This window comes from Manis pentadactyla, chromosome 2 (genome assembly GCF_030020395.1).
Source record: "Manis pentadactyla isolate mManPen7 chromosome 2, mManPen7.hap1, whole genome shotgun sequence".
Lineage (NCBI taxonomy): Eukaryota > Metazoa > Chordata > Mammalia > Pholidota > Manidae > Manis > Manis pentadactyla.
The window spans coordinates 109,130,101-109,144,237 of NC_080020.1; the positions used below are offsets into that span (position 1 = coordinate 109,130,101).

At 42.6% G+C, this 14,137-nt stretch overlaps 1 protein-coding gene across 1 annotated transcript; it reads right to left on the reverse strand.

Moving 5' to 3' along the window:
* Window positions 1–365: 365 nt before the first annotated feature.
* PTGER4 (prostaglandin E receptor 4) lies at window positions 366–12,956 on the reverse strand. The gene is made up of 3 exons (XM_036910866.2): window positions 12,389–12,956; window positions 11,032–11,940; window positions 366–2,316 (listed from the first exon to the last, which is right to left on the reverse strand). The coding sequence occupies exons 2-3, from the start codon at window positions 11,896–11,898 to the stop codon at window positions 1,726–1,728; spliced, it is 1,458 nt and encodes a 485-aa protein (XP_036766761.1). The 5' UTR covers window positions 11,899–11,940; window positions 12,389–12,956; the 3' UTR covers window positions 366–1,725.
* Window positions 12,957–14,137: the final 1,181 nt, after the last annotated feature.

Consider the following 14,137-nt stretch of genomic DNA (forward strand, 5'->3'; position numbering starts at 1 on the left):
CTCCAGATGACTCTAATGCATACTAAAATTGAAGAAGGACTGATCTAGAGAATTTATAAGTAGGAAGGACCTTAAATTTATACTGACTTTTTATAATAAATATTTGGGTCCTTTACATGTAGCAAGGTAAACAATACTGTCTCCTCTGCTGCCCATACAAACTGCTAATTCTGAGTATACCTTTTACCCAGATCTGTTTCTAAATACCATTCCCCATTAAAGTGGATCCAAGACTTTGTACTAACTATTCTTGCAACTTTTCTCTAAATTTGATGTCATTTCAAAATTTAACAATTTCTAATATTCCAAATTAAAAGAGCAAAGAAAATGACCGGGAACAAAAAATCACACAAATTTCCTAAAACTGATGATATGGAATTCAGCTTGAGTGTATTTATTTATTTACTATAATCTCCAAAATAATTTTAGTTGGTACAACTGCTTCTTAAAACCATTATCACTATCAGGCTCAGAATTTAGTTACAACCAAGCAATTCACAAAAACACTTTGAGCAACAAAGCATGCTTAATATTTCTCTGAGACGAGTCCTTCAAATATGTGTATGACATTATGGGGTGTTACACAATTGCTGGAAGGTGACTCTTATGTGCTTGAGTTTTGCACCCCTTATGTTGTTCAACTCTTATGATTATCTGTGAAATGCAAATTTAACCAATCCTTCCACATCTCAAAGAAAAGGCCTTCATGATGCAATCTGCTGCCTTCTTAAATTTTAAAAGATATTCTAGATCATTCTGTAGGAAAGTAAAACTATGGACACTTTCAGGGGAAAAAAAGCTGCTTAGACTTGCTTTTATATTATACACCTCAATTATGGGTTATCAAAAACTTTAAAATTTATGATTCATTTAAAAAAGTACCAGTTAATGGGGACAAAAATAGAAAACATTTACTAGCAAGTTAAATTCTCCTGAAACCAGTTTTCTGGATAAATACATGTAGCATTACTAAAGGATTTTCACTATGTATTGCACATAGCTTCGAAAGAACTAATATTTTGAACTGTAATTTTTATGTCTTAAATAGTATTTATCTTTATTCCTTTATAGTTATAAACTCTTTCTTTTAAAAACTTAATTTTTTTTATAGATATGAATCTTACCATGAGTTTTCAACACATTGTTTATGAAAAAAATAAACTTAATCTGTAACTTCAGCTGGTTATATTGGGAGAGGGGTTACCATAACTTTATTATACCTTGTATTAACAATAAACCTTCTCACAGAGAAGAAAATAATTTTAAATACCTTAAATCATTATTTACAACAATAAAATTCACATTTCATGCTTTAGTGAGACACTTAAATCATCCGTAAGAAAGTCCTCATAGTTTATTGGAATTGAGCCCTTCTGTACCTGGCCTTCTGCTGGGTGCCAGAAAAAAAGCTCTTGATGTAAGGAAAATAGCAAAACTTATGCCATCCTTGTATCAAGTAGAAAAACTGAGGGTAGATCTTACCAGCTATCAAGTTGTGACCAAAATCCTGTGTCATCTTGAGGTGGCAACCAATGTGCTTCAGACTTCAGAACCCATATGAATTAACTTGTCTGCAAAGTGCTCTAAAGCCAGATATTCACTATTGTGAGTTATGGGACAAAAAATAGCCCTTCTGAGCACAGCTAAACACTTCATTTATGTGTCTATTGCACAGGATTTTATAAGCTTCCAGAAACAGTGCTGTATTTTTTTTCCCCTTAGCTACTATATACATTTTTCTGATAAGTTCAGTGTTTCATTGGGAAATGTGACTTGCAGGGAGCTCCCCTTTGGGGCCGGCCCAGCCCTGCTACTCCCACCAACCTCATCTGCCAGTAAGATGCTTTCTGAGTCCTGACCCTGTGAGGAGTCCGAGGTCTCTGATATTCGCAAAGTCCTCAGTGAGGTGGTGTCTGCTTGGGTCGGGCCTGCGCCAGGCACACCTGGAAGCAAATTCCTGCCTCCAAGGCCATTTTCACTGAGTTCTGGCATGTAAAGTAGGGTCTGAGATGTGCTGCTGATCTCCTTCAGGTCCCGGGAAAGGAAGGAGCGAGAGTGGCCGGACATGGCGGAGGATGTCCTCCTGCTGTCTGAGCAGTGCTGTCCCCCACCGTCTCTGCGTGACCCACCAATGCGGCAGAAGAGGCATTTGATCTTCTCTATTGCTTTACTCAGCACTGTCTTCCGCAGGAGGATATATATCCAGGGGTCGAGGATGGGGTTCACAGCAGCAATTCGGATGGCCTGCAAATCTGGGTTTTTGCTGATTTCTTGTTCTAAAGCTGGCTGATACAACTGGTTGATGAACACACGCACCTGTGTAAATAAGATGCCCACATTTAGATATTATCGTTAACCAACCTGGAAAACATTTACATGCTATGTCTAACTCAGTAGCATTATGGAGCTGCTCTCTTTTCTTTTAATAAGTGGCAAGAAGGGGACAGCATATGCAATAAGCCTCAGAAAATCCCGATTGTACAATTACACTTATGTTTTGAGTTAGTATAACTATCATTTTTCTAACTATCTTATGACTCTTTCCTAGATCAAAGATGACATACTAAAATGCAATGTGTATATAGGTAATTTATAAAGTACCTTTGAGAAGCATTTTACTGACGTCGTGTCTGTGATTGCTTTTAAGTTTTTGTAATTCTAGTGAAGTATCTTTTTTTTCCAGTAGCCACTGATTTCCCATACTCACTTTGTAAGTCAACTAACCATTTAGTCATCACAGAAAAGTCCAGAAATTCCCTTATTTTAGGGTCTAGAAAATATACTGCAAACTCATAAACCAATATCTGAATCTCTTACCATCCAGAATGTCCAGAGAATAGCTTCTATTTTCTCCATAGGAGACTGTTCCCTGGTCATCTAGTGTTACCCAGTCTTTCCCTTAATTGTATTTCTCACCTAAATTATCGCATCATCCACCAAACTAGCTTTCCTGCCTCTGTTTCCTCTCCTCTCCAATCCGTCTTCCAAACTGCCACCAGATGATTCTAAAATTCACAACTGATTCTGCTACTCAGCTGCTAAGCCTGGCTCCCTGCTGCTTGCAAACTATAGTTTTGGTCAACAACCGCCACTCAGTAAATCCAGTCTGAAACTCCAATCAGAATCTATCTCTCCTTGGTGTTTGTATCAGCATTTGAGCCAGTAAACGGCCAAGTGTCAAGAGATCACTCTGGATGAAGCAGCAGGGATGACAAGTCATTTCAGTGCAGTTTGAGCAAATTTAAGGTGAGAGGCATGTTCACCAGCCCATCCCACTATACCCCAGGAATGGCATAAATGAGGTAAACACAAGGAGACCCTAACACCTGATTGCTGTTTTGGAGTCTTTCTTTTGCCAGTTCAAATTTTCTGCTTTTACTATAACCACTCACACACATTCTTTCACGCATTTACTCATTTAACAGTAAGCATTTCCTGTGTCAGGCATCATGACAGGTTCTGAGAGAACACTTCAGAGAGAAACCCAAAGTGCAGAAGACAGGAAGGCAGATCAAGGAATGAATGCGTGAAATGAAATGAAATAGGGGGTGATTAAATGAAATGGGAGAGGTATATACAGGGAGGCACAGCTAATCCAGACCTGGATGGGAGGGCATCAGAGGATGCTGCCTGGGGGTAAGTTTGATAGATGATCAGGAGTTTGCTGAATTTAGAAGGACATTACCTTTCAAACAGGCAATTCCATGTGCAGTGGAATTCCTTGTGCATGTCAGTTATGGAAGAATGAAATGATATTCCAGCTTCTGGGAACTTCAGATGCTTCAGCGTGGAGAGCATGAATTTGTATAAATTTAAGGAAGACTCTTATTTTATTCCTTAGAGGAAAAAGTAGTTGTTACATGTACTCTGAAATTTACCCTTAAAGCATTATTATTATATTGTCTAGTCTTCTAATTCCATGAGGATGTTTTATATGAAAACTCACCCAATATAAAAATAGTGGTCTTAAGATAATTACTGTCTTTAGTAATTATTTGATAATTATAACTTGTCCTTACTAATTATTTTACATTAGGGAGAATGAGAGGTAAGTCTCACAAGCCAAGGAGGATGCATAAAAACCATAAAAAAGGAGAAAGAAATCACAGAAGCATAGCTAGAATCCATTTACTTAGGGGCAGATATCTCTAACAAGACTTGAAGACTTGTTGCTTTACCATACAGTATAATAATGGGTATTCAGTGTATGAAGCACTAAGAAAGATAGGGATATTTAGAAAGGTTTGTACCAATTTGGGTAAAAGGAGTTTGAAAAACCTGAACTGACTAGGCCGTGAGGCCATTTGTAGTTTTATTTATTCCACTTAGTGTAAATATTCTTGTTTTGTTCCAGAGGTTCTGTCTAGTTCTGATGAGGGTATTACATGTTATACAGTATATTACTAACTTAGTTTTCTTAAATCTTAGAAATTCTAAAGTACATCTGGCCCTTCATGTTTTAGATAAGGGATTTTATGGTCCTGTAAATCTCAGAACAAATTGGTCAAGATGAAATTAATACCCTGATCTCTGGGAGAGCTAGTATGATGGCTTAAAAGACTTTCAGAAACTCTGCTTGGATAAATGATATTATCAAGACAAAGCATGTTGGTTTGATTTCCTGTGTTTATAAAACACTACCTTGGTTCCTACCATAATCCTTCTTGAAGTTCTCAGCTGTGCCTATGCAGATTCCCGTGGGTCTACGGACCTTCTCTCACATGAGTCTCACTGAGACCTGGAGGTTTTGAGGAACTCATCAAGGTCCCCCACCTTGTAGGTAGACTGGTCTGGGGTCCCAGCTCTTCTGAAGGCTTCAATGTCAGTGTTTTTTTGTTCTACCAAGATGGCTAACTTTCTGTTTAAGAATTATTTCCCGATGATGGAATTATCGGTAAAAACCACAAGGTTATATTTTACATCACATACAATGTTCCTAATGGTAAAAGAAATGATGGATTTAAATCACTTAGAGTCAGGCCCTCCTGTGCCTAGCTAGTCTCTGCAAATCTGTGGCAGGGCCTGTGTGAACTTGATACTTCTAGCCTCTAGGTGGCAGTGGTACGCCACTTGGGAGTTTTGATCCCAAAGGCCCACCCTAAGCACAGTCATCTCCCAAGAATCAGAGCTTTGCACTTCTGAGATTTTTCACATTGAAATGTTTTGTTGCTGGTGTTCTACCACAACCTGAAAATAAGCGTGGTTACTACTGAAAGGAGAAAAAATTTTTAAGAGTTAAAATGGATACAGAAGTAATGAAACTGGTAGCTAATTAAAGGAATGCATTAAGAGTTAGCATTTTGTTTTTAAATTTCTAGGACATTTTAGAAAAGTCAGTGTTGTAAAAAAAATTAGTAATGGGCTTTCATAATCAATGCTGACAAGAAGCAAGGAAAGAATTATTTGTGTCGCCCTTTACCCACAGCAGTAATTTTTTATTGTACAGGGAATGAAAAAAAAAGCCCTATAAAAAGACCTATTTTAGATTTCCTTGGGGATGAAAAAGCTTATAATTAATATAAGCCAGTGACCCTGGTCATTTAATGTCATATCAGTAAAGGGAGCTCACAGAGTAGCAAATAAAGATGAGTATCAAAACAAACATTCCAAAATCAAGTAAAAACATTCTCAAAAGTTGGTCAAATTATTTGGGAGAAAAAAAATCAAGAAAAATGGGTTTCGCCTTGCAGCATGTTCTCAATGGAGAGACTGACTCTCCAAGTAAAGAAAATGAACAGAAGCTCCATGAACTGTTTGAAAACATATACAGCAATGTTTGAGATATTTGAAAAATCTTTGTAACAATATAGCAACCTCTGCTTTGCTTTAAAGGCTACTTGATTTGGTGACCTGAAAGGGGGAAACTCCAAATTAAGATGGGAATATCCACAGCAGTACTTCAATGTCATGTGAGGAGGTGAAAGTACTCTTCTGGAGTTCTTGTCTAACAGGCCCTAAGTGCTACACAAATAAACATGCTCAGGCAGTTTTCAGTGTTGGAAGAGGGTGCAGCTGATAAAACAGAACCTCTGAGTCAAGGGGGAAAACACCTTAAAAGAATTTGCCGAACATAACATATATACTCTCTTGTGGTTTTAAGAATTCAGTCTGTTTTTCTGTACTTGCAGACTTATGCATGTGGTTTATCACTCATGTTGACATACATTACAACTTCTCAAGGATGATTAGAGATAGGAATTCAGATCAATGGAATACAAGTTGGAGAAAATATGACAAATTCAAAGGATGTAATGACAGGTATAAAGGAGGCTGTGTTGTAGAGGTAAATGCCTAAGCTTTGGGATTCAAACCTCTGTTCAAATCCTGGCTCTCCTTACAATTTATGTACAAATTGTGTAAGTGCCCAGTATAATGCCTAGCATGCAGCATATATGTTGGCTGTCCTTGCTTTTTTTGGTAACCCGTATGTGGAAGCTTGGCCACTGGAATATATCAGTAATTTGAAAACCACAGCTTAGAGGTAGCTTGGGGATATGGTTAACGACAGATTATCAAAAACATGTACTTCTTATTTAAGAATAACCTATTGGTAGGGAATGTCTAATTGAAAAAGAATGTTGAAATTTTGATTAGACAAATTTTGTAATTGACTATCAAAGTAGAAATGCTTTCCAATAAATGACAAGATCTTGTAGCTGGACTTGTGCACGAGTGCTTCTTGTTCTGTTTCAAGAACATAAAATGAATTATCTGTGCTTGCTCAGTCAGCTCCCTTGTAGAGTCACACAGCTGTTATTAGAAATACTAACCACTTTCAGGTAAAGGATAGTGGAAAACATTCTTGACTGGGTGGCGTTATAAGAGCTCTATTCTTGCTCTGGGTCACTAACTGGCTATTTATTGAAAGCATAGTACTTAAATTTCTCTAAATCAAATCTCCATTGAAAATTGCTGAGGGTGTTTTTTTTTCTTTTTAACTCTAACTTTCAACATTCTAATAGCAGACTATAAGAGTCACTTCAGCTCTGGGGGAAAAAGTCTTACTAGTAGATGTTCAATAAAATTAAGCCAACCGTGGTGCAAAGATCTTTAGAACAGGACTCACCCACAGCCACCCAGAACTTGGTAAATGATATAAATCCTTCATCTGTAGTTGAGGAAACTGAAGTGCAGAGTGGAAACACTGGCCAGCCCCACCTTCTTCCTATAGCTTTTTTAAAGACTCAACTGAGACAGCCGGATGTGGAAAGAAATACCTTACTTCCATGTGCCATGCAGCAGTTTTCAAGGTGCTACTGCAGGTCTGCAATTTCGTGTTATGACTAAAAACTGGCTTTTCGGAATTGCTATTTTTTTTAATCTAGCCAAATTTATTTGAAAAATAATCAAACCCTTCAGGTTCTGCTGTGACAGTATCCAAATTTATGGCATTACTCTTTTATTTATAGATGTGATTTTTATTCATCTGAAATCCCATATTGTTTTGTGATTCCACATACAGTTTGCCTACAGTAAAAAAAAGTGTAATATTTATAGTTTTCTTCTGCCCTAATAAGCCTTTGCTGATCAAATGCAGGTGAAGGCTTTGCATTGATGACTAGTTTATAGTAAGTAACCAAATACATACTCACATGAGGCTGTTTTCAAAAAGGTCTAAGTTTTACCCATTCAAAGCATTCAAGATTCATCAAATTGGCCCCTCTACCCCTAATAGAGATGAATACTTGTTACTTCAGAGTGAGAAGAAAATAAAAGAAACGAGTAAGCAATAAATAGAGCCTTGGCTTGCCTGTGCATGAGGAAAAAACACCTTTCCAACAGTGTTAACTGTTTAGCTCTGAGGTAAAAGATTTTATTGTAATTGTATCTTAACATTAGTAGCTGCAAAATTAAGCAGTGAAAGTTGATCTAGTTACAAGCACTTAACGTTCAACCTTATGTGGCTTGTCTTGCAAATGTCTAAAGAATTCAATCTCTTATTTATGTTAAGCATAGTCTCCTTTCTTCAGCTTCTCCTGTATTTAAAAAAACCAAAGACTGGTTATAAATAGAACAACAGACAAAATGACAAGACCCACCTTTCCACTAAATCTTGTCATGTAACGTTCCTAGTAGATTGTATGATTGTGACTCACTTAAGAAAATTTTGCAAGTTCAGCACGGTTCCTTATATCTGCAACTAATTTCCCAACCTTTCTCAAACTTCCATTTCAAGCTCTCATTATGAAACATTTATTTTGGATCAATAAAACAATTTATTTTTTATATACTAAACTCAATTTCAACTGCCCTTTAAGAGCGACTGTAGTTTTTTCTTCCTTAGCATTCACAAGACAAAAATTTGGTTGTTCTCTGTACTGTTTATTTTCCTTATATATACTATGTCAAGCTTTCTAGAATTCCAAGTAAACCACACTTACTCTATTAGCTTTTCCAAAGCATTTTAATGTTTCAGAGGGATTTCCTTCAAATAGAATTAGCAACCAACTTAATTTGATAAAAGTTAAGAGATGCTTCATTAGTTTTTCCTTGGAAGATAGGTCCAACTGCTTTACATGTCACAAATTCTAAACTGAAGTTACTGTATAAATATGAGAAACCTGAAAAAATAAAAGTTGCAAAAGTAAGCCAAGGAAGACTATAGTTGTGAATAAGTTTTTAATTCTCTCAGTAGTCACTAAATGAGTAGGTAGCATAATGAATGACCCCAGTGCTTACTGTAAAACTTGCTGTAAATTAAACTGATTCTGAAATTAGATTTTGGTAGCCAAAACTAAAGGCTAAAAACTGAAGCTACAACTACTTGCATGATTCCTTATTACTTACATGTGTGCTTCACTGTGTGATTACTTCTTAGCTGAGCCAGTTTCAATTTTCAGGGCAAAATGACTTAGTATCTCCTAAACATTACTGGATTTATATAGAACACATATTGCTTGTTAGTTAAAATGTGGCTAATCTGCAAACCACAAACAGAGTTCCTATAATTTCTTGCCTTTAGCTTCTCAAATAATTTCATGCTGGCTTTGTGACAAATGGCTCTGCACCATAGTCCAGGTCTACCGCTTTAGGCCTTAAGATGAATTAAGGTTTTCTTATGCCTCTCTAGATGCTCGAAGAAAACAATGCATCTGTGACCACGCAGTAACCAATAGCTTCACATGCCTATCTCCAACCAAGACACATTTAAAAAGTATGTGCACATTGGAGAAGACAAGTAATGACTCTATAGCATCTTACTACACTAATGGACAGTGACTGTAATGGGATGGGGGGAACTTGATAATATGGATGAATGTTGAAACCACAATGTTGTTCATGTGAAACCTTCATAAGATTGTACATCAATGATACCTTAATTTTAAAAAAAGTATGTGTATGTTACTAACCTTCCAGCTCTAATTACTGTTTAATAAAGTGGATGTTCTGTCAATACAAACACTTTGGTCATTTACTGTCCTGTAAAACGTAAGGCAGAGGCCAGAGAAGGGAATGCAATCAAGAGCAGAGCTGTTTCTTCAAAACCTCACCGTATTTTGAGTTGCCGTTACAGACAGTAAAATATATTTATGTGGCTCAAGTGTAACTTAACTAAATAATATTGGGTTCTGGAATGGTTTAAAGGCCCTTCCGACCGGTTATATTTACTTCTGTTTATACAAATTGGCATGGAGCTACTGTATGCTGGCTCTCAGCCTTCTGTTAAGTTCTTTCCATTTTCAGTCACTTTTATCAGATACCACACGTTTTTATATTAAAGACCTCTGGACCACATCAGTAAGGGAAAGGAAGGAATAATAGCCATTACATTTATTTTTCTCTTGCTTCCAATCAGCACAGAGAAATTATCTCTTTCCGAATTGATAGTTTAGAATTTCCAGGAATGAAATAGTGTCTGAGGAACAGGAAAACTCAGAAGTAGTTGCTTTCAAGAGAAACCCTGGATGAAGTATTACAGGCATGAGCTCCTCAGTTCCTGGTACTTTCCCTTTTAATGACAGGCAGAGAACTGGGTACACGTTCAACCTTTCTGCTTATAACATTATAGAAGTTAATCCAAAGGCAATTTTAAATCAGGTGTGTCTTAAAAATGTAGTGCACCAAAACTCAAACACATACACTGTACCAAGGCCAAAATTAGAAGTGTTCTAGGAGGAAGACATGATGTAATAGTTCATGAGAAGGGTTTGGAGTCAGATGGGTCTGAGGCTCATCACATGCTGCAGCGTTTTGGCTTGGCAGTAAGATGAGCATCTTTAAGCTCCGTTTCTCTAGAATAGCACTGTACCTCTCACAGCTGTTGAGAACTCAAATTCAATACCCCATATACATCAACCTACCCTTAATAGGACTCCTGAGAAACCTTGCTTTCCTGACCCCTAGAGATAATAAAGGACCCTGGGCCATGCCCTGTAAAGAAACTGTGACCCAAATGTGCACTGATATGTTCTCGCAGGGCACAGCATGGGGAAGAGCGAGGAATCTAGTTGGACAGTGTAGTTCTGCTGGGTTATTTTAAGCAAGTCACTCCCTGTGTAAAGTGAGGGAGATAGACTAGACCAAAAAACAACCAGTATCTTTCCTAGGTCTAAAATTCTACATAATCTACCAAAAAACAAACTTCTACATAAATGAGAACACCAAAAAAAACCCCACTGCCTGAATGGTGTACAACAAAGAGATTTACCACCCCTGACATTCAGGATTCTGCCGGGGTTAAGTCATGCTACAGCGGTTTCCTCTGCACATCTGACAGAGCAGCGGGTGTTCCCGGAAGGCTCAAAGCCAATGTCAGGCAACAAGGGGTAGGGGCTGCCCCGGGACAGAAAGGAAACCAGGTTTTCGGGGAAAGAAACTCGAGGATGTAGGGGAAAAGCCCCTGTTACATTTCGTTAGGGGCGCGACCTAAAGAAGTTTGGGCCTGCTTGGAGGGGCCGAGCGAGGGAATCCCAGCCCCAACCCGGAGACATGCTCACTGCCAAGGAAGGTGAGGGAAGAGGCAGCGGGAGACGGGAGAAGCAAGGTGGATGCGGGAAACTCGCATAGGGGGGCCCAGTCGCGACCACTCACCACGAGGGGGATGGAGCAGATGAGTACCACCACCGACGTGGCGATGAGTAAGATGACCATCTGGATCTCGGCGCCCGCGATGCGGCGGAAGCTCCGGCGGCGGCGAAAGTCGCTGAGGCGCGGCAGGGCGGGGGAGGCGGCGGCCGGGTTAGCGGCAGTGGCCACGGCGGCGGCGGCCGCGTGGTGCTGCTCGGTGCCCAGCGAGGTGCGGCGCATGAACTGGCGGTGCATGCGGAGCAGCGCGCCGCACACGAGCACGTTGCACAGCACTGTGGCGAGAATGAGGAAAGAGCTGAAGCCCGCGTACATGTAGGAAAAAGCGGCGTGCGCCGTCACGTTGGTGGTCCAGTCGATGAAGCACCAGGTATTCGGGTAATGCAGCCTCGAGCTGCCCAGACCCATGTTGGGCAGCGCGCAGAAGAGCACGTTGGATGCGTAGACCGCAACCAGCGTGAGGCCCGCCAGTCGCTTGTCCACGAATTGGCTGTAGAAGTAGGCGTGGTTGATGGCCAGGTAGCGCTCGATGCTCATGGCACAGATGATGCTGAGGCCCGACAGGCCAAAGAAGAGCAGAATGAAGGTGCTGTACTCGCACAGCGCTGGGCCTCCGGGCCACTGTCCCTTCATGTACGTGGCGATGGTCACCGGGCTCACCAGCAATGTACCCAACAGGTCGGTGACGGCCAGCCCGCATACCAACGTGTAGAAGGTCGTCTCCTTCTGCTCCTTGCGCGACTTGCACAGCACCACGATGGCCACCAAGTTGCCCACCACTCCGAAGATGAACATCACCGCCGGGATGGTCACCGGGCTGTTCAGACGGTCGGATTCAGAGGAGGCAGACATATTAGCCCCAGCGGAGGACATGGTGGTGGCCGGCGGTACTCAACCTTGGAGTTCGAGATGGGTCTGCGGATGGTAGGAGAGATAAAGGCGCTGTAAGCGTAAGTTACCACATGCAAGGTGCCAGACCTGCGCCCAAGAAACAATGTGCTGCTGAGACCAGGGGCGCAACTTGATCCTACCTACATTGTGGATTGTAGCCACTTACCACCTTCGGCTACCGAAATCCCCAGGCTCCGGATAGGTCCTGCCCTGCCAGCAGCACCAGTCTACTGACGGTAATATTTAGTCGGCACTGCCATCCTCTCCTCCCCGCAACCCAAGTCACTCCACTGCCAAGATGAACACCACCAATCTCAAGGGAAAAGTGGCTCGCTCTTATTCCGGACAGATTCTGAGTCAATAACTCTCACTGAAAACAAATTATGGAAGATAATTTAGCGCACTCTCTCCTCCCTGGCTTGCCTAGAGAAGCGCCCCCCCGCCCCGCCCTCTTCCCGAACCCCTTGTTCACCTGTGGTAGCCGCGGCGGCAGTAGCCGCCTAAGTCCCAAGGGTCAAGGCTCAGGTGTCCTGGACACGCCTCCAACCTGCCCTCAGTCTCGCCCCGCTCCGTGTGAAGCTTGCCAAGTCTTTGCCTCCTCAGCGTCGGGTCTCGGTGGCTGCCAGTTTTCTGAACTGGGGTCAGAATGGCCAGCTTTCAAAAACGTGGAAAGCCAGAATGGCAGCGGGATGGATCAGTGAAGTCTGATCTTGGATTTCTTTCTTTCTTTCTTGTACCTTCAGAGATAAAAGCAAGCTTTGCGGAGCCCTCAGGTCCCGTCCTGGGGCGGACAGAGCTCAGGTGTGCGGCGGCCCGCGCAGGTGGCAGGAGCCTCAGTCCTGGGTTCGGACCGCCCCCCCGGCCTAGCCGTGGACAGCACCAGCGGCTATCGGGGCTGGCGGCTGCAGCTGACGCCGCTTCTGGCACCCTGGGGGCTGTCTGAGGTCCACTCAGCTTGAGGTTCTGACCTGGGGCCATTCATCTTCTTCCGCTTCGGCTGCAGGGCTCCGAGCACCGCTCTCGCCCTTCCAGCCTCTGTACAAACTTTTCTCCTGCTTGAAGTTTCCCTGGCAGAGGCGGAGACACACAGCGCGCGGCCCGGGCGCCCATTGGCCGGCGGGAAGGGGCGGGGCGCGTCTGCCTTTTCTACGCTGCGAGGGCGCGCGGCGGGGTCTGCGGCGGCCCGGAGGGCGGGGCTCCGGCGTGCGGGTCCCCGGAGCCGCGGGGACGCTTCCCGCTGCTTTCCCGCGCTCGGTGGGGCTGTGGTGTCAGAGACTGGGCCCGGCACCTCCGGCCGGTGCTGCTGAGGGCCACTGTCGGCGGGGACCGTGGAAGATCCCGGCGAAGTTTTGGGCACCCCCGCAAGCCACTCTGAACTCGGCACCCGGGGCAATAGCGTTAAAACCAGCATCTCTTTTCCCACTTTACCTCCCGCTCCGAGTGGGCTGTTTTTCGCACCTTCTACACGTGGATGGCAGCATGCGAGTGCTGGGAAGGGAGGCCAGCTGCACTGGGACTACCTTGGAGCGGCCAAGGTGTGCGCGCGCTCGGGCGCGCGCGCGGTTCCGGCTTGGAAGTTGGGTGCGCGCAACGGACGTGGTGGTGGGTATCAGGCTTGGGCGGGGAAACAGCTAAAAATCAATCCTCTCACCATGAAAGGAGTTAGTTGGCAGTGCCCAGGCTGTGGCTGCGCCCCACTGGGCAGGCCTAGGCAAAAACCAAAAAAAAAAAAAAAAAAAAGACAGGACCGCAGCCTCCCCCGGCGCTGGTGGCCGAGCCCTGCGGCTGTGGAGAGAGGCGGCCCGCAGGTACTACTTGGCGAAGTTAGTGAGGTTGGGAGAGCTGTGTGTGTAACCGCGGAGATATTTCCGCTCCTACGGGGAACTTCCCCCAGTGTGAACGTTTACACTGAGCTTCGAGCCTTGGCCTTGTTACATCCATCTTAGGCACCTTCACCACGAAAACTTTGAAAGGTTGATGGAGGGTGAGACAGGGATTTGAAAGTTATACGGGTAAAGGAATTCTCCAGCTATTATGTCCATGGAAAAACCTATTTGCTCTACCTTTGCCCTTTGAATTACAGTGAGACTTATTTTGTGGTGGGAACAGTTTTTCTGTAAACTCCTTATTCACTTTTTTCTAGACCATTCCCAAAAATAAGAACTAAAAACTTTTGTAATGATTATAAAACTTAATGCTGTAATTATAACCGCTTCACCAC